Here is a 17,839-nt window from a genome sequence, read left to right as displayed (position 1 = left end):
GTCAATATTAAATAGTCTCCTGATGACGCCTTTGGTGAAGACGATGAAACCCATAGAAATGAGAGGCTTGGAGAGTGACTGTGTATACGTCACCTCACCCTATATACTGACCTGTGGGATATATGTTTTTTCTATTAGTCACCTTCTGACTAACCTTCAGGGGGTGAATTATGGGTATAGATTTACATTTGGAAGTAATAAAGTTTAGTTTTATCCTTTTGTCAGCAAAGAGGAATGAAAAGCGATAACCCCTTTAAGAAAATCCAATTTTGGTTAAAACGATTCCAACAATCTAAACAAAAAAAGGCTTCTCCCCTATGTGACATCTTTGATGTTTATTAACAATTGATTTCCATGTAAAATATTTCCCACATTAAGAAAATGAAAAAGTCCTCTCCTCTGTGTGACTGCTCTGATGTCTTACAAGATTCTCTTTCTGGTTAAAACATTTCCCACATTCTGAACATGAAAAACGCCTCTCCTCTGTGTGGGTTCTCTTGTGCCTAACCAAATTTGAGTTATGAGTAAAACATTTCCCACATTCTGAACATGAAAAAGGCTTCTCCCCTGTGTGAGTTCTCTGGTGCCTTATCAAATGTGAGTTAAGATTAAAACATTTCCCACATTCTGAACATGAAAAAAGCTCCCCTGTGTGAATTCTCTGGTGAATAACAAGGTCTGCTTTCTGTTTAAAACATTTCCCACATTCTGAACAGGAAAAAGGCTTCTCCCCTGTGTGAGTTCTATGGTGAATAACCAATTCTGATTTCTGGTTAAAACATTTCCCACAGTCTGAACAGGAAAATGGCTTTTCCCCTGTGTGAGTCCTCTGGTGCCTAACCAAGTTTGAGTAATGATTAAACCATTTCTCACATTCTGAACATGAAAAAGGCTTCTCCCCTGTGTGAGTTCTCTGGTGAGTAACAAGCTCTGATTTCTGTTTAAAACATTTCTCACATTCTGAGCAGGAAAAAGGCTTCTCCCCTGTGTGAGTCCTCTGGTGCCTAACCAATTTTGAGTTACACTTAAAACATTTCCCACATTCTGAACATGAAAAAGGCTTCTCCCCTGTGTGAATTCTCTGGTGAATAACAAGGTCTGATTTCTGTTTAAAACATTTCCCACATTCTGAACATGAAAAAGGCTTCTCTCCTGTGTGAATTCTCTGGTGAGCAACAAGGTCCGATTTCTGAGTAAAATATTTCTCACACTCTGAACAGGAAAAGGGCTTCTCCCCTGTGTGAGTCCTCTGGTGCCTAACCAATTTTGAGTTATGATTAAAACATTTCCCACATTCTGAACATGAAAATGACTTCTTTGCTTTAGGAGCAGTTTGTTTTTTATTGTCTCTTTTGTGACTTTGATTTTCCTTAGTAGTCATCAATGAATCAGAAGATGGGACCTGTTTCATAGGATCAGATGACAGATCTTTGCTGAGAATGGATGATGTTATATCTGGAGTAATAGCAATCACTTCAGTTGTATCTTGTAGGATCTCAAGATCATCAGATTTAAAAATTGAAGATGTCAGCTGTCCCTCTGATCTCCTGGTACAGTCATCTGCTAAGATAAAAAAAAAAATTAATAAAATATCCTTGAGTTTTATCATTTTGAACATTTCTACTTAAACTGTCCATAAAAATGGCAAGCTATGTAAAAAACAGTTCACAGTCTAATAGAAAATCTTGTTGGATGAGCCAGTAGTGTGTGGTGTTCAACTGTTTGTTCATTCTGCCTCCCAAATATCAAATAAAAAGAAACCAATCAATGTTATGTAGGCAAAAAAAATACCAATTCTCATCTCACAAAAAACAAGTCCCCACTCAGGTCCATCATCTGTCAATGGAAAAACAGAGGTTCCCGCACTATTAGTGGCTCAAATGCTGTTGAAAAGCAACAGGGTTTCTATAAACCAATCCAGCAAAATCCGCTCTCACTTTGGAGTCTTGCAGTGTGCACACACCCTTAGCATCCCTGTATTTAGCAATATTATAGTGAGAAGAACCCACTTAATTTGCGGTGTCTCTTGGAGCACAATCTGGGCACTATGTGCTGGGTAAGAAAATGGCAAATGTGTAATTTCCACTCCAACATCCACTGTGTGTTAATTTCCGGAAAGTGGCTGTGGAGTCAAAATATTCACTCCTCCTAAGGATTATAACCCTCAGTGAATTTATTAATAACATGGAATCACTTTATGACTGTTCTGGTTTTCTGTCATTTAGTTATATTAGGGCTTCTGCATATGGTGTGTCCAATCTCATCTGGGATCTGTTCCTTCTGTCCAGCTGGAGTAATCTGCTCCCTACTTCAGCCAATTGGAAAGTACCACACCCTACTAAAGCGCAAAGCACATGGCCGGAATCTGCCAGATACAGCGCTGTTCTCCTCTGGTTCAGTCCTCTGTGCTCAGCTTCCGGCTTGTGTATTTGTCTCCTGCTTTGACCGTGGCCCGTTTACTGACTACTCTTGTGTCTTTGCACAAGAACCGGATCTTATTGTTACGAATATTTCTGCACATAATGAATATAATGGTCTCAATTTCTCTGAGCAGATAGCATTAAAGAATTTGAGTGAGTTACATTCCACTAATACCATTGTTTCTAGGGATGTTTTTCAAGCAGAAAATTTATGCATAAAAAATCCGAGTTTGTATCCCATCCAGTCCAGAGCTGAGTGCATGGACAAGTTTCAAAATGTCATGAAGCGGGAACTCAAGAGCTGGACGTAACAATTAAAGCACAGAGGCAAAAAAGTAATTTGAGTCACAAACAGCAGAGAGCCATTGATGAAATTAAAAAAACAACTAAAATAACAATTGAAAAAGCAGATAAAGGTGGTCTGATCGTGATCATGGATACCGCCCAATACAGGGATCAAATGAATGCTTTATTAAGTGACAGTTCTACATACAGAAAATTGCCTCATGATCCCACAAAGGATTTTCATAGAAAGGTGTTTAAACTCGAAAGCACAGGTAGATTTTTTGAAAGTTGATTTCCCTATTATTCCTACAATATATGGGTTACCTAAAGTGCATAAAAGTGTATCACCTCCCCCCATGCGCCCCACTGTATCGGGCATTGGGTCTCTCACTGAACACCTCAGCCAGTGGGCAGATTCTTATTACAACCACTGGTTACACGAGTTCTGGGGTTCTTGAGAGACTCAAAAGACGTTTTCAAATGTGGTTTGGAACGGTGAATTTCAGTGGATTGGCTGCGATGTCACTGCCCTTTACACCTCTATCCCCCAAGACATTGCAATTAGAGCACTAGAATTTCACTTGTACAAATACAGTGATTATACTAATGAATTATGTAATTATATTGTGCAGGTTATTCATTTTCTGATGCTTCATAATTATTTCTTCTTTGATGGGGACTTTTTTCTGCAATGAAGAGGAGTATCAATGGGCGGCAAACACTCGCCATCGGTGGCTAATCTTGTCATGTCGCATTGGGAGGAGGTAATTCTATATTCTGACAACAATCCGCTTTTGTCCAGCATTTTCTGGTATGGCAGATACATCGATGATACACTCCTTATTTAGAGTGGTGATGTGTCTGCTATATCAGAATTAGTGGAGTATTTTAATTCTAATGATTTCAATCTAAAATTTACATTTGTGACTGACCCACATGTGATTTCATTTTTTGTCCTCACACTGAAGGGTGTTGTAGGTGCTGTTATCAGCACTGCTACATTCTGTAAACCACTTTCTGGTAATAGTATACTACATGCTTCTAGTAGCCACCCCAGGCATACTATTAAATCTATACCAGTGGGGGAGCTTACTAGAATTACCAGATATTGTAATGATGACAATATCTTGAAAAAGGAAATTAATTCATGTTGTGCCAAGTTGGGAAAAAGAGGTTAGTCTAATTGGTGTATTGATAGAGCAAAGAAAATTGTGCACAAAAAGTAAAGACATGATATGTTGTTACCTAGGGCAGATAATAATGATAAAAACCAAGATACAATTGTTTGCTCTGTTCAGTACAGTTCTCAGTTCAATACCATTAAGACACTTATTCTAAAACATTGACCCGTTCTATTTGAAGATGACGTTTTATCTAATATTTTGCCCAAAGGTTGTCAAGTGGTTGCAAAAAAAGCCAACACTTTATCGGATATGTTGTCTCGGACATGGTTGCATTGCTGCGGTTTTTATCGTTTTGGCACATCTAAATGCAGAACATGTGCACATTCCGACATTGTCCACTCTTTTTTTTTATAGCACCAATTGCAATGAACATAAAATAAAACAATATATTAATTGTAATAGTAAGAACGTAATATATTTGTCTGTTCAAAGTGTAATCTGAGATATGTGGGCTGCACACCTCGCACGCTCAAGACTCGCATATCTGAGCACATAACCGATATTTCATCTCCTTCTAGTGATAATCGATCTATTTCATCTGCGTCCAGACATTTCATTAATGAACATCAAAGAAGTGCTGAATCTTTTCGTGTTATGGGTATCGAGAAAATAATGCCACATACAAGAGGTGGAAATTTAAAGAAACGTCTTCTAACACGAGAAGCATACTGGATTTTTCTTATCTGAACACGTTTTCCCAATGGATGGAATGCCAGAAGAGAAATGATGTTCCATTATTGATGGTATTAATGTAATTGTAATCTATATAATTATGTTTTTTTCGTTTTTTCTCTTTTTTTATATAAATGCCTGCCTTTTCTTTTTATATGGATTTCATAATTCCTTCCGTTTTTTATGTATATATAATTATTTGTGTACTATAGTTAAATTGTTTCCTTTTTTTTCTTTTCACATCATGTGTTTTAAATTTGACTTTATTGGGTGAAATGAGTATAAATTGTAGTAACAGCCAGGGGAAGTAGCTTTGAGAAACAACAAGCTTTTGTTCGAAACACGTAACCCACCATCTGTTACTCATGTGAACGAATTTCTTCTTTTTTGTTCTGGACTTATTTTTAAACAATAAATTGGACTTTTTTGTGAAGCTGGACCCTTTCTCATCTTTTTTCTGTGCATTTATTCCCTGTTGTGACCGTGGCCCATTTACTGACTACTCTTGTGTCTTCTGATTCTGTCCTTCTGGTTCTGACCCAGCTACCTGACTATGCCTCTTGCTATCTAACACCACAGAATAGCAGGTAACACCATTGTCCAAGCCTAGGGGTCCCAGTGTAAGTCCAGATCCATGTAATGGTGTTAGATGAGCAAGTCAATCCTTGGCAGAGGCATATGTAGGCTTTCTGGCACCCGGGACAAGAATTTGGTTTGGCTCCCCCCCACACACATTAACTCCCATCCCCACTCATTAACCCCCCACACACATTAACCCCCTTCCCAACTCATTAACCCCCCACACATTAACCCCCATCTCCACTCATTAACCCCCCTCATTAACCCCCATCCCCACTCATTAACCCCCCCACACATTAACCCCCATCCCCACTCATTAACCCCCCACACATTAACCCCCATCCCCACTCATTAACCCCCCACACATTAACCCCCATCCCCTCATTAACCCCCATCCTCACTCATTAACCCCCCATCCCCACTCATTAACCCCCCCACACTAACACCCCCCATCTTCGGTGTCTTCAGCTCCACAGTGGAGCACTTACCACCAGCGTTCGCTCTGGACGCCAGGGAGTGACGTCAGCAGTGTGATCACATGACCTGATCACACTGCTGACGTCGCTATGGCCCGGTGGTCAGAGCTTCAATTGTACTGGCGTCTATATAGACGCCAGTGCAATTGTTCCCTGGGAGCTGGCACGCGCACCTTCTCTGCGCCAGCTGTCAGCTTGACAGCTGATACAGAGAACCACCGACTCTCAGGCCGGGGGAGCGGCAGAACGCAGCCGCCAGGGAGGACACTGCGGACCGCTGCATTAGGCGGCCCGACTGCGCCCCCTGCCAGCTGCGCCCAGGGCAACTGCCCCGGCTGCCCCCCCAGATACGCCCCTGATCCTTGGGATATGGAAAGCAGAGAAGATAGTGCCTTCTGGTGGACATCTTTTGAGCTGCCAGTTGACCACGAACAGTGCTCCGAATACATTGTGTCTGCAAACTATTCCAGCTAGATCTGCATTCAAATAGCTAAATGGCGCTCCTTCCCTTCTGAACACTGCCATGTGCCCAGACAGTAGTGTACAAACGTATGTAGGGCATAGTGCGAAGCTGGAAAATAATTTGTATGATCCATTTGTTTTCTATTATCCTTTGTGAAGAATTCCAAACTTACCACCACATAAAGTGACACACGTCAGATATTAATAATGGGGCCTGATTAGGAACTACTGAAACAATCAAACTCCACAGTCTCCATCAGTAATAAATGAGCAGCTAGTGGCGAAACCTCTCTGGTGTAATTAACGTATGGGTTTCGGAGACTTCACAATCTAAACTATCGTAAGCTCCAATATTTTCTGTCAGATGAGTTTCAAGAAGAAATATTCGGCATTTAAAAAGAACTGTGTATAAGGCCGGTTTCACACGTCCTGATATTTCCGGTACCAGAGATGTCCATTGTGTGTAATACTGGTGGCACACGTGTGACAACCATGTGCAGCATCAGTACCACATGGATGGCCGACAGGGAAGAAGCGCTACAGTAAGCGCTGTTCCACGGTGGCGGGTGCTGAAGATGCTCTCATCATTCTCCTCTGCTCTGCTGGCGGGGAGAATGATGAGAGTTAGTCAGAATGATGACAGCAGGTGGGGGCTTTTGGGACTATTACTCCCATCAACCTACACCTGCTGCTAAAAACAGTGACAGCAGGAGCGGATGATGGGAGTATTCCTCACCCGTTGCCTGCACTATAACTAAATAAATTAATGAAAAAAACGGCGTGGGTTCCCTTGTATTTTCTATAACAAGTCTGGCAAAACTCACAACTGGGGGCTGCAATCCTCAGCTGTCAGCTTCAGCAAGGCTGGTTATCAAAAATAGAGGGGTCCCAAAACAGTTTTTTTTAATTATTTAAATAAATAATTAAAAAGCCGCGTGGGGTCCCCCCCATTTTTGACATCCAGCCTTGCTAAAGCTGACAACTGGGGGCTGGTATTATCAGGCTTGTAAGGGTCCATGGATATTGACCCCTTGCCTAAAAATAGCAGCCCGCAGCTGCCCAGAAAAGGCACATCTATTAGATGCGCCAATTCTGGCGCTTTGCCCGGTTCTTCCCACTTGCCCTGTAGTGATGTCAATTGGGGTTCATATTTGTGGGGTTGATGTCACCCTTGTATTGTCAGGTGACATCAAGCCCATGGCTTAGTAATAGAGAGACATCTATAAGACACCTATCCATTACTAATCCTATAGTTATATGGTAAATAAAGACACAGCCAGAATAAAGTCTTTTATTAGAAATAAAACAAAACACAGGGCAAGTGGGAAGAGCATGGCAAAGCGTTGGAATTGGCGCTTCTAATAGGTGTGCCTTTTCTGGACAGCTGTGGGATAGTAATTGTTTAATCTGTATTTGTAGCTTTCAGTTAATGAGATTCTCATGCTTCGGGGTGGGGATGTGGGAGTGGTTGTGGGAGTGGCTGTGTGCGGGGACTTATGTTGTGCTCTGCGTACATATTCATCTGTATTGGCTTATGACACTGATCCTTCAGTGACCTGCCCCCTATTTTACATAAAAAAATTACATCCAGAAAAATGTCACCGGTGATGGAGGGGCCTGCACAGCACCATCTATAAGTAAGAGATAGATGCTACTGGATAGGCGCCGCCAGTGTCATTTGTAAAAAATTTTTCTAAGCCTCAAAATAGCCACAATAATATAGGCTGTTGTGAATTCGCTTTCTGGTCTCCCTCTGGTTATTACTGAAGGTAGTGGAGCTAGGCAGATCGACAGAGGGGCTGCGAGTTCTCTTTCTGGGCTCCCTCTGGTGGTTACTGGAGGTAATGGAGCTGATCTGATTGACAGAGGCTTGCCACCTGATATTGATGATGACGATTGGAGATCTGGGGTTTCAGATTGTGATTTAAGACAACCGACTCCTCTATCCCTGCTGGGGATTTGCTTCCTGTTCCTCCTGAGGTCTGATTTCTCCAGCTCTGTCCCTACATTTTCAGCTAAGTGGTTTATTTGCTATTCTGTTTGCATTTGATCTGGTTTTGTCTATCTCTTCTTGGTGCGGGTCAGCCAGCTCCGGCTGGGGCTGTGCTGAATCACCGCCCATATGTTACTGCTTGTGCCAGTTTGTTTTATCCCGTTAGATTGGTATATTCTGAAAGCAGAGCAAAAAGAGACCAGAGTGCTGATATAGTGGGGGGCGAAGTAGTGTGACTTCAGTGTTTTTTGCATCAGACGTGTTGGACTTTTTGCAGGGTTTTTTTGCTTGATTGCAGACAGTGCCTTTCCTATCGTGTCCTGTCTGGTCAGTGTGGGTCCCCTCATTTGCTCAGTCTATTTTCCTGCCTGTGTTTGTGTTTTCATCTTCTCTCACCGACAATATATGTTTGGGGGCTATCTATTCCTTTGGGGTCTGCTCTGGGGCAGTTTAGATTTCCCCTTTCTTGCTTTAGGCTTAGTTAGCTCTACAGCTGTGCCGAGGCGTCTAGGATCATCGTTGGTACGCTCCACGGCTACTGCTAGTTGTGTGGATAGGATCAGGGGTCTGCAATCCGCTTAGGTACCAACCTCTCTGGTTTTCTGTGGCTTAGCCTGGACCTGCTCTCCTCCTCGGTGACCCATTCATAACAGAATCACCAGCCCAACTGTAGACTCTAGTGTACTCCAAAGAAGGAAGGAATTAAAAAAAAAAAAAAAGTGTCAGGATTTTTTTTAATATATTTTTTCCTCTTTTTTCTGGGGCTGCAGGAGGAGATTTTTTTTTCTCTAAATGGAGACTAAGCAATTGTCTGATCGCGTTGAGCAGCTCGCTGCTGAAGTGCGAGTAATTTCTGCCTATCTCGCTCATTCATCTGCTGTTGAACCAAAAATCCCTACTCCTGATGTTTTTTGGGGATCGGTCTAAATTTTTGAATTTTAAGAATAATTGTAAACTATTTTTTGCTTTGAAACCTAACTCATCGGGGAGCTCGGTGCAGCAGGTTAAAATTGTCATTTCCCTGCTGCGTGGTGATCCCCAGGATTGGGCCTTTTCTTTGAAACCGGAGATCTTATTCTGGCTAATGTGGGCGCGCTTTTTCAAGCCTTGGGTGTTATGATTGAGTCACCGTAGGAGGCAAAAATAGAAATGCTAGCTAAGTCCAGAAAACCAGAGAAGTTGGCAGCTATCGGATTGCAGACCCCTGAACCTATCAACACAACTAGCAGTAGCCGTGGGGGGCTCCTACGATGCCCTAGGCCCCTCGATCACAGCCGGAGGACTACATAGCCTAAAGACAGAAAGGGAAATCTAAACTGCCCCAGAGCAGGCCCCAAAGCAAAAGGCAGCCCCCCACATATAATGACGGTGAAGCAAGAAGAAAGAACAAAACACAGACAGAAAGATAGACTGAGCAAAGATGGGGCCCAAGCTAGCTTAGATAGGAAAGGACAGGAAGGCTGCTGTCTGCAATCCGTGAAAAAACCTATGAAAATAAGAGCCAACAAACTGACAGTAAAAAAGGCCCTGAAGACGCTAGGCTTCAAAAAAGGCTATGTCAGTACTCAGGACTATTCTGAAGACAGAGCAACAGGCAAAAGGAGATTCAGCTCACCCCAGCAGGGAATGGCAGAATCCAGAAAAGCAAGGAAAACAAAACACTAATGCAAAAAGGCAAAGCAGAAATCTTAGCTTTAGATGAGCAGGAATCAGACTGTTTTCCTAGAAGTCCACAGAGAAATCACCCGCAGGCCAGAAGGTCGTCGGCAGCCTTATATCCAGTCATTAACTCCACTCAGCCAGTCATCATCATCAGCTGTGTTTTTTCTGTGGAGACGCCTCTCATACTATTTCTGTCCACCCTAAACGAGAAAAGCGTTTTGCTCACGCATTTGCGGTGGGAAATGTACAGCCTAAGTTTCTTTAGGCGATTACCCTGATCTGCTCATTGTCTACATTTTCTGCTAAGGCTTTTGTAGATTCAGGAGCAGCTTCGAATCTGATGGATTTGGACTTTGCTAAACGTTGTGGTTTTCCCATGATACCCCTGTGGACTCCTATCCCTTTGAGGGGTATTGATGCTACTCCTTTGGCGGGGAATAAACCCCAGTTTTGGACCCAGGTGATATTGCGGGTCGCCCCGGACCACCAAGAAAATTGTAAATTTTTGGTGCTGCACAATTTGCATGATACTATTGTTCTGGGTTTTCCTTGGTTGCAAACTCATAATCCTGTTTTAGATTGGAAATCTGTGTCTGTGGTGAGTTGGGGTTGTCAATGTGTTCTTAGGGACACTCCTGTTTTCTCCACCTCTCTCCAGTCTCATGATATTCCTGACTATTTGGCAGATTTTTCTGATGTATTTAGTGAGAGTAAGTCTGCGTCTTTGCCTCCTCATAGGAGTTATGACTGTGCAATTGAGTTAATGCCCAGGTGTAAATTTCCCAAGGGTCGGCTTTTCAATTTATCGGTACCAGAACATGATGCTATGCGATCTTATATCAAGGAGTAGTTGGAGAAGGGTCATATTAGACCATCCTCTTCACCTTTAGGTGCTGGGGTTTTTTTTGTGGCCAAGAAAGATGGTTCATTAAGGCCATGTATTGACTATCGTTCCCTTAACAAAATCACTGTTAAATATCAGTACCCTAGATGTACGGTACATTCTGGTATCAAATCAGTACCCGTTACCCCTGATTCCTGATTTATTTTCCAGAGTTAAAAGTGTCTGTTGGTTTACCAAGCTTGACCTCAGGGGGGCGTATAATCTTATTCACATCAAGCACGGGGATGAATGAAAGATGGCGTTTAATACTCCGGAGGGACATTTTGAGTACCTGGTGATGCCTTTTGGGCTCACTAATGCCCCTTCTGTCTTTCAATCTTTTATGAACGATATTTTCCGGGACTTTGTGGATACATTTTTGATCATTTATCTTGATGATATTTTGATCTTTTCCAGTGATTGGGATTCTCAAAATCCGTAAGACAGTGTGGAACATATCCGGACTGTGTTCCGGATTTTGAGGGAAAATTCTCTGTATGTTAAGGGATCGAAGTGTCTTTTTGGTGTACAGAGGATTTCATTTTTGGGATTCATTTTGTCCCTGTCTGCTATTGAAATGGATCCGGCCAAGATACAGGCCATTTATGATTGGGTTCAGCCCACTTCTTTGAAGGCTCTCCAGAAGTTTTTGGGTTTTGCTAATTTCTACCGTAAATTTATAAGTAATTTTTCTGGTATTGTTAAACCACTGACTGATTTGACCAAAAAGGGCGCTGATGTGGTGAATTGGTCTCCAGAGGCACTCGGCATTTCAGGAGCTTAAGCGGAGATTCACTTCTGCTCCGGTTCTACGGCAACCTGATGTCTCACTCCCATTTCAGGTGGAGGTAGATGCTTCTGAGATTGGTGCAGGAGCCGTTTTGTCCCAAAAAGATCTGGTGACTTCTAAGGTGCCTTCTTTTCTCAAAAATTCTCCCCATCTGAACGCAACTATGATGTGGGGAATCGGAAATTGTTGGCCATGAAATGGGCATTTGAAGAGTGGAGACATTGGTTGGAGGGAGCTAGACATCAAGTTGTGGTCTTCACCGACCACAAGAATTTGATTTATCTTGAATCAGCCAAACGCTTGAATCCTAGACAGGCTAGGTGGGCCTTGTTTTTCACGCATTTTAATTTTGTGGTCTCTTTTCTTCCGGGCACTAAGAATGTTAAGGCGGACGCCCTTTCCAGGAGTTTCTTTGCGGATTCTCTTGATGTGACCGAACCTACTACCATTCTAAATGAGGGTGTAATTCTTTCCGCTATTTCACCTGATTTGAGATGTGCCCTGGAGGAATTTCAGGAGGACAAACCTGAACGTTGCCCTAAGGGAAAATTGTATGTCTCTGACCAGTGGAGGAAAAGAGTAATGTCTGAAATTCTTGCTCCGCGTTGGCTGGTCATCCAGGTATTTTTGGTACCAGAGATTTGGTGAGTCGGTCTTTTTGGAGGCCTGCCTTATCTCATGATGTCAGGAATTTTGTGCAGTCCTTTGGGACTTGTTCTCGGTCCAAGCCCTGTTCTCGTTCTAGTGGGTTGTTGATGTCCTTGCCGGTGCCCAGGAGGCCATGGACCCATATTTCAATGGATTTTATTTCTGATCTTCCTGTCTCTCAGAGAATGACTGTTATCTGGGTGATTTGTGATAGATTTTCTAAGATGGTCCATCTTGTACCACTCCCAAAGTTGCCATCTTCTTCTGAGTTGGTGCCCTTGTTTTTACAACAGGTGGTTCGGTTGCACGGGATTCCTGAGAACATTGTGTCAGACAGAGGAATCCAGTTTGTTTCCAGATTTTGGAGAGCTTTTTGTTCCAAACTGGGAATTCAGTTATCTTTCTCCTCTGCATTTCATCCTAAGACCAATGGGCAGACTGAGAGAACAAACCAGACTTTGGAGTCCTATTTGAGATGTTTCATATCTGCTGATCAGGATGACTAGGTCTCATTTTTGCCCTTGGCCAAATTCACGCTAAACAATAGAGCTGGTTCTGCCAATTTGATGTCGCCCTTTTTCTGTAACTTTGGGTTTTATCCTCGATTTTCTTCAGGGCAAGTGGAATCTTCGGCCTGCCCAAGTGTGGACACTGTGGTAGAGAGAATGCAGCAGATTTGGGACCAAGTGGTGGATAAGTTGTCCCACTCTCAGGAAAGAGCCCAACGGTTTTCCAACCGGCATAGGACCATTGGTCCCCGGTTTAATATGGGTGATCTGGTTTGTTTGTCTTCAAAGAATATTCCCATGAAGGTTGCGCCTCCAAAATTCAAGCCAAGATTCATTGGACCTTATAAGATTTTGGAGATCCTTAATCCCGTTTCTTTCCAATTGGCTCTTCCAGTTACGTTTAAGATCCATAACGTGTTTCATAAATCTTTGTTGAAGAGGTTTGTGGAGCCAGTAGTTCCTATGGCGGCGCCTCCTGACCCTGTATTGGTTAAAGGCAATTTGGAGTATGAGGTAGAGAAAATATTGGATTCTCGTTTGGCTAGACGGAGACTCCAGTACTTGGTCAAATGGAAGGGCTATGGCCAGGAGGATAATTCTTGGGTCTCTGCTTCTGAGATTCATGCCGAAAGATTGGTTCGTGCTTTTCACCGGGCCCATCCTGATGGGCCTGGTGGCGTAGATGAGTGTTCGGTGACCCCTCCTCAAGGGGGGGTACTGTTGTGAATTCGCTTTCTGGCCTCCCTCTGGATATTACTGAAGGTAGTGGAGCTGGTCAGATCAACAGAGGGGTTGCAAGTTCTCTTTCTGGGCTCCCTCTGGAGCTGACTTGATCTGATTGACAGAGGCTTGCCACCTGATAATGATGATGACGATTGAAGATCTGGGGTTTCAGATTGGGATTTAAGACAGCTGACTCCCTCTATCCCTGCTGGTGATTTGCTTCCTGTTCCTCCTGAGGTCTGATTTCTCCAGCTCTGTCCCTGCATTTTCAGCTAAGTGGCTTATTTGCTATTCTGTTTGCATTTGATCTGGTTTTGTCTATCTCTTCTTGGTGCGGGTCAGCCAGCTCCGGCTGGGGCTGTGCTGTATCACCGCCCATATGTTACTGCTTGTGCCAGTTTGTTTTATCCCATTAGATTGGTCTCTTTTTGCTCTGCTTTCAGAATATACCAGAGTGCTGATATAGTGGGGGGCGAAGTTGTGTGACTTCAGTATTTTTTGCATCAGACGTTTTGCAGGGTTTTTTGCATGATTGCAGACAGTGTCTTTCCTTTCCTGTCCTGTCTAGTTAGTGTGGGTCCAATCGTTTGCTCAGTCTATTTTTCCTACCTGCGTTTGTGTTTTCATCTTGTCTCACCAACAATATATGTTTGGTGGCTATCTATTCCTTTGGGGTCTGCTCTGGGGCAGTTTAGATTTCCCCTTTCTTGCTTTAGGCTTATTTAGCTCTCCGGCTATGCCGAGGCATCTAGGATCATCGTAGCTACGCTCCACGGCTACTGCTAGTTGTGGGGATAGGATCAGGGGTCTGCAATCTGCTTAGTGACCACCCTCTCTGGTTTTCTGTGGCTTAGCCTGGACCTGCTCTCCTCCTCGGTGACCCATTCATAACAATAGGCATTATCAACAATAATATCAACACTATTATTGTATCAGGTACAAAGTGCTGCAGTGCAAAAGTAAAGAAGGATAAAGTGCATGGGTTTGTATCACCGAGATAAACAGTGTGCTGCCAGGGTCCCATGGACCTGATCCTTATTACAGGTCCATTGTAGTTATATGCCCCCATGATGTGTTTGCACTATTAGCACTTTATCACACAGCGATTTTGGCACTGGTTTCTGTATAGCACCTTTGGCACTAAAGCACTTTGGTTATAACACTCTTCACATTTGCACAATGCAGCACTTTCCGTTTTTGTGATTTGATAAATATATAAATTTTTTGATATTTGATTCACTATATTAACAATGATAGGGGCAGTTTATATAATGTGCTTTTATACTGACAGTGTGTATTAGGATTTTTCTATTCTACCTTTTCAGTTAGCCATTAAAAGGTATGCTCTGGGGCTATGCTCTGGGGCTGAGGTATGCTACTGAGGACTCTCAATCCTGAATATTTTTCTATCTACTGGCTAACACGGTACAAAGATATACATCTTTCCTGTATCTATTCTATTGTGAATATTGTGGCTTTATTTACTGTAATACATTTTTCAGATATTTTCCAAACGTGCTCCAGTTTGATTCAGCTGCATTCAGTTTTTATTTATTATAATTCAATAACAATTTTTTTAATATTATCATTATGTTTTTCCTGTAGTTTATCACAATCCTCCTTGAAATTACCGTATTTTTGGACCATAAAATGCATCTAGGTTTTAGAGGAAGAAATTAGGGAAAAAAATTGAAGCAAAAATTTGGTCAATTCTGTACTTAATATCCCCTATCCTGGTATATATGGTCCCCTCAGCCTCATCCTGATACACATGGCCCCCTCATCCCTATCCTGGCATGCATGACCACCTCATCCCTATCCTGGTATGCTTGGATCCCTCATCCCTACCCTGGTATGCATGCCGCCTCATCCCTATCCTGGTATGCATGCCGCCTCATCCCTATCCTGGTACGCAGGGCCCCCCCATTTCATCCTAGTATGCATGCCGCCTCATCCCTATCCTGGTATGGAGGGCCCCCATCTCGACCTAGTATTCATGGTCCCATCCCTATCCTGGTATGCAGGGATCCATCTCATCCTGGTATGCAGGGCACCATCTCGTCCTGGTATGCAGGGCCCCATTCTTGTAAGTGGCCCCCACCACCATTCCTATCCTGGTATGCAGGGCCCCATCCCTATCCTGGTATGCAGGGTCCCATCCCGTCCTGGTATGCAGGGCCCCATCCTTATAAGTGGCCCCCACCCCATTCCTATCCTGGTATGAATGATCCCATCCCTATCCTGGAATGCATAGTCCCATCTCATCCTGGTATGCATGGCCCCATCTTGCCCTGGTATGCATGGCCACATCTCGCCCTGGTATGCATGGCCACATCTCAACCGGTTATGCAGGACCCATCCTTATAAGTGGCCCCCACCACCATTCCTGTCCTGGTATGCAGGGTCCCATCCCTATCATGGTATGCATGGTCCCATCTCGTCCTGGTATGCAGGGCCCCATCTTATAAGTGGCCCCCACCCCCATTCCTATCCTGGTATGAATGATCCCATCCCTATCCTGGTATGCAGGGTTCCATCCCTATCATGGTATGCATGGTCCCATCTCGTCCTGGTATGCAGGGCCCCATCCTTATAAGTGGCCCCCACCCCCATTCCTATCCTGGTAGACATGGCCCCATCATTAAAAAAACAAAAACAAATCATTACACTTACCTAACCGGCGCTCCCTTGCAGCGTCCTGCTCCGGTGCCAGCAACTGCTATTTGCTTGTAACCAGCGCTGATAACAGTGAGTATTCATGAATATTCATTTCTCTTAAGTAGCGGCACACGTGACCGGAAGCAGGAAGCTGGTGGCTGACACTGCGCACTACTGAAGAGCAATGAATACTCACTGCCCTTTGCGTACACAGTCCTGGCAGCTGGGCTCTGCTTGTGAGCAGCACATGACGTCCCTGCCATGCACTGCTTACAAGCATATAGCAGTTGCTGGCACCAGAGCTGGACACTGCGAGGGAGCGCGGGGTAGGTAAGTGTAATGGTTTGCTTTTTAATGTTTTCTGATGCGGCCATGCATACCAGGATAGGGATGGGGATGGGGGTCAATTATAAGGATGGGGCCATGCATGCCAGGACCGGGGTTGGAGGCTAATCATATCAAGATACTATTATTAAAGAGAAATGAATATTCATTGCCCTCCAAACCCATGGGAGTGGAATACAGTGAATATTAATTTCTCTTTAGCAGCGAGAAGAGGAGTTAGCCGCAGTCACCGGCTCCAGCCTCATGTGACTCGCTGCTCCGCCGATGCCGTTCTCCCACCTCCCCACCACAGCCAGAGCTGGTACATCCGGACTATAAGACGCACCCCCCCATTTTCCTCCATATTTTTGAAGGAAAAAAGGCGTCTTATAGTCCAAAAAATAAGGTAGTTTTAACACAAATTGAAAAGTCAGGATAAAGGGAAACTCTGTTATTGTACACACTTATAATTCACACTTGGCCTCACTGCACATTTACTGTTGCCGCTCATAAAAGCAAAGTTTGACCAGAAAGACTGGACCTGGTCTTGTAGGGACCATGAGACATTCAGCAGCACAGAAGGGAGAGAAGGGAGATTCATCCGATAAGATCTCAGGGATCTAGGAAGCCAACAGCATCATTACCCTCCGCTTACTCTTACAGACCCATCATACTTTTCTTCAAGCGATTTTCTATCTTGTCAGCACATTCTATGTACGCTGTCATTTGGCTTTATAGTTACAGATCTGGGCAGGTAACGGTCAGCGTCTCCTAATTCAGCTCGTATGTTCTCTAGAAAAGGGCTTTCACTGCCCAAAGTCATTTGAACAGTTTTGGGTGGAGGAGAATGTTGTGGTCTAGAGGCAAAATGGTGATCATGGTAATACGGCCGGACTACACCACCGATAAAGCAGCCACAGCCGGTGACTGAGAGGAATCTGTGACCTCTCTGCATTCAGTGGTTACTACTCACCTGGGTAGTCATATGTGGGAATCTCCTCTTTACACCACTCATCACCCCTCACATATGTCTCTGTAGTATTAATATGGGTCAGATCTTCACCCTGAAACAAATATTGTAAAAGTCACAGACAGATGGAGAAGTCCCATCTATGATCAGCTCTAATCCTGCCATCTCCACCGTTCTCATTACACAAGTATAAAACATATAATACTGGTGGATAAAACAAGACTGAGCACAAGACCTTCACAGCCGTCTACACATCATAGGGGAGATCTCCTGACACCTTCTCTCCATCTACCTGGTGATCCTAAGGAGCACTGGGATCTTCTTGGTTACAGTCCTGTGGAAGAAGAGGACGGGGACATCTCTCTGGTGTTGTCCTCTTACTGGATAGATCTGGAGGAAACACATACAGGGACTGAATTCATTCTCTGCATACAGCTAATTATAGGCCGTGTGTATTTAGTCCTGTCTATTACCTGGAGATGTGAGTGGCTGGGGAACCTCCATTATGACGTTCTTGTACAGATCTCTGTGTCCTTCTAAATACCCCCACTCCTCCATGGAGAAATAGACAGCGACATCCTGACACCTTATAGGAACCTGA

General features: G+C 43.7%; 1 protein-coding gene and 1 long non-coding RNA gene across 2 annotated transcripts; both read right to left on the bottom strand.

Moving 5' to 3' along the window:
- Window positions 1-200: 200 nt before the first annotated feature.
- On the bottom strand, window positions 201-1,710 carry LOC141056843 (uncharacterized). Its single transcript, XM_073553312.1, has one exon. It carries the CDS (start codon window positions 1,616-1,618, stop codon window positions 374-376), a length of 1,245 nt encoding a protein of 414 aa, XP_073409413.1. The 5' UTR covers window positions 1,619-1,710; the 3' UTR covers window positions 201-373.
- Window positions 1,711-17,237: 15,527 nt separating this feature from the next.
- LOC141056834 (uncharacterized) lies at window positions 17,238-17,831 on the bottom strand. The gene is made up of 3 exons (XR_012221937.1): window positions 17,712-17,831; window positions 17,531-17,628; window positions 17,238-17,332 (listed from the first exon to the last, which is right to left on the bottom strand). It is a non-coding gene; the product is annotated as an uncharacterized lncRNA (long non-coding RNA).
- Window positions 17,832-17,839: the final 8 nt, after the last annotated feature.

Source organism: Dendrobates tinctorius, unplaced genomic scaffold (genome assembly GCF_039654945.1).
Source record: "Dendrobates tinctorius isolate UK_male_01 unplaced genomic scaffold, ASM3965494v1 ptg000200l, whole genome shotgun sequence".
NCBI lineage: Eukaryota > Metazoa > Chordata > Amphibia > Anura > Dendrobatidae > Dendrobates > Dendrobates tinctorius.
The sequence above is the reverse complement of the archived record's forward strand: the minus strand, read 5'-3'. Positions and strand labels throughout refer to the sequence as shown.

Coding starts and splice junctions, on each gene's coding strand:
- LOC141056843 (XM_073553312.1), bottom strand. CDS start 1,618: ATGTTCAAAATGATAAAACTCAAGGATATTTTATTAATTTTTTTTTTT.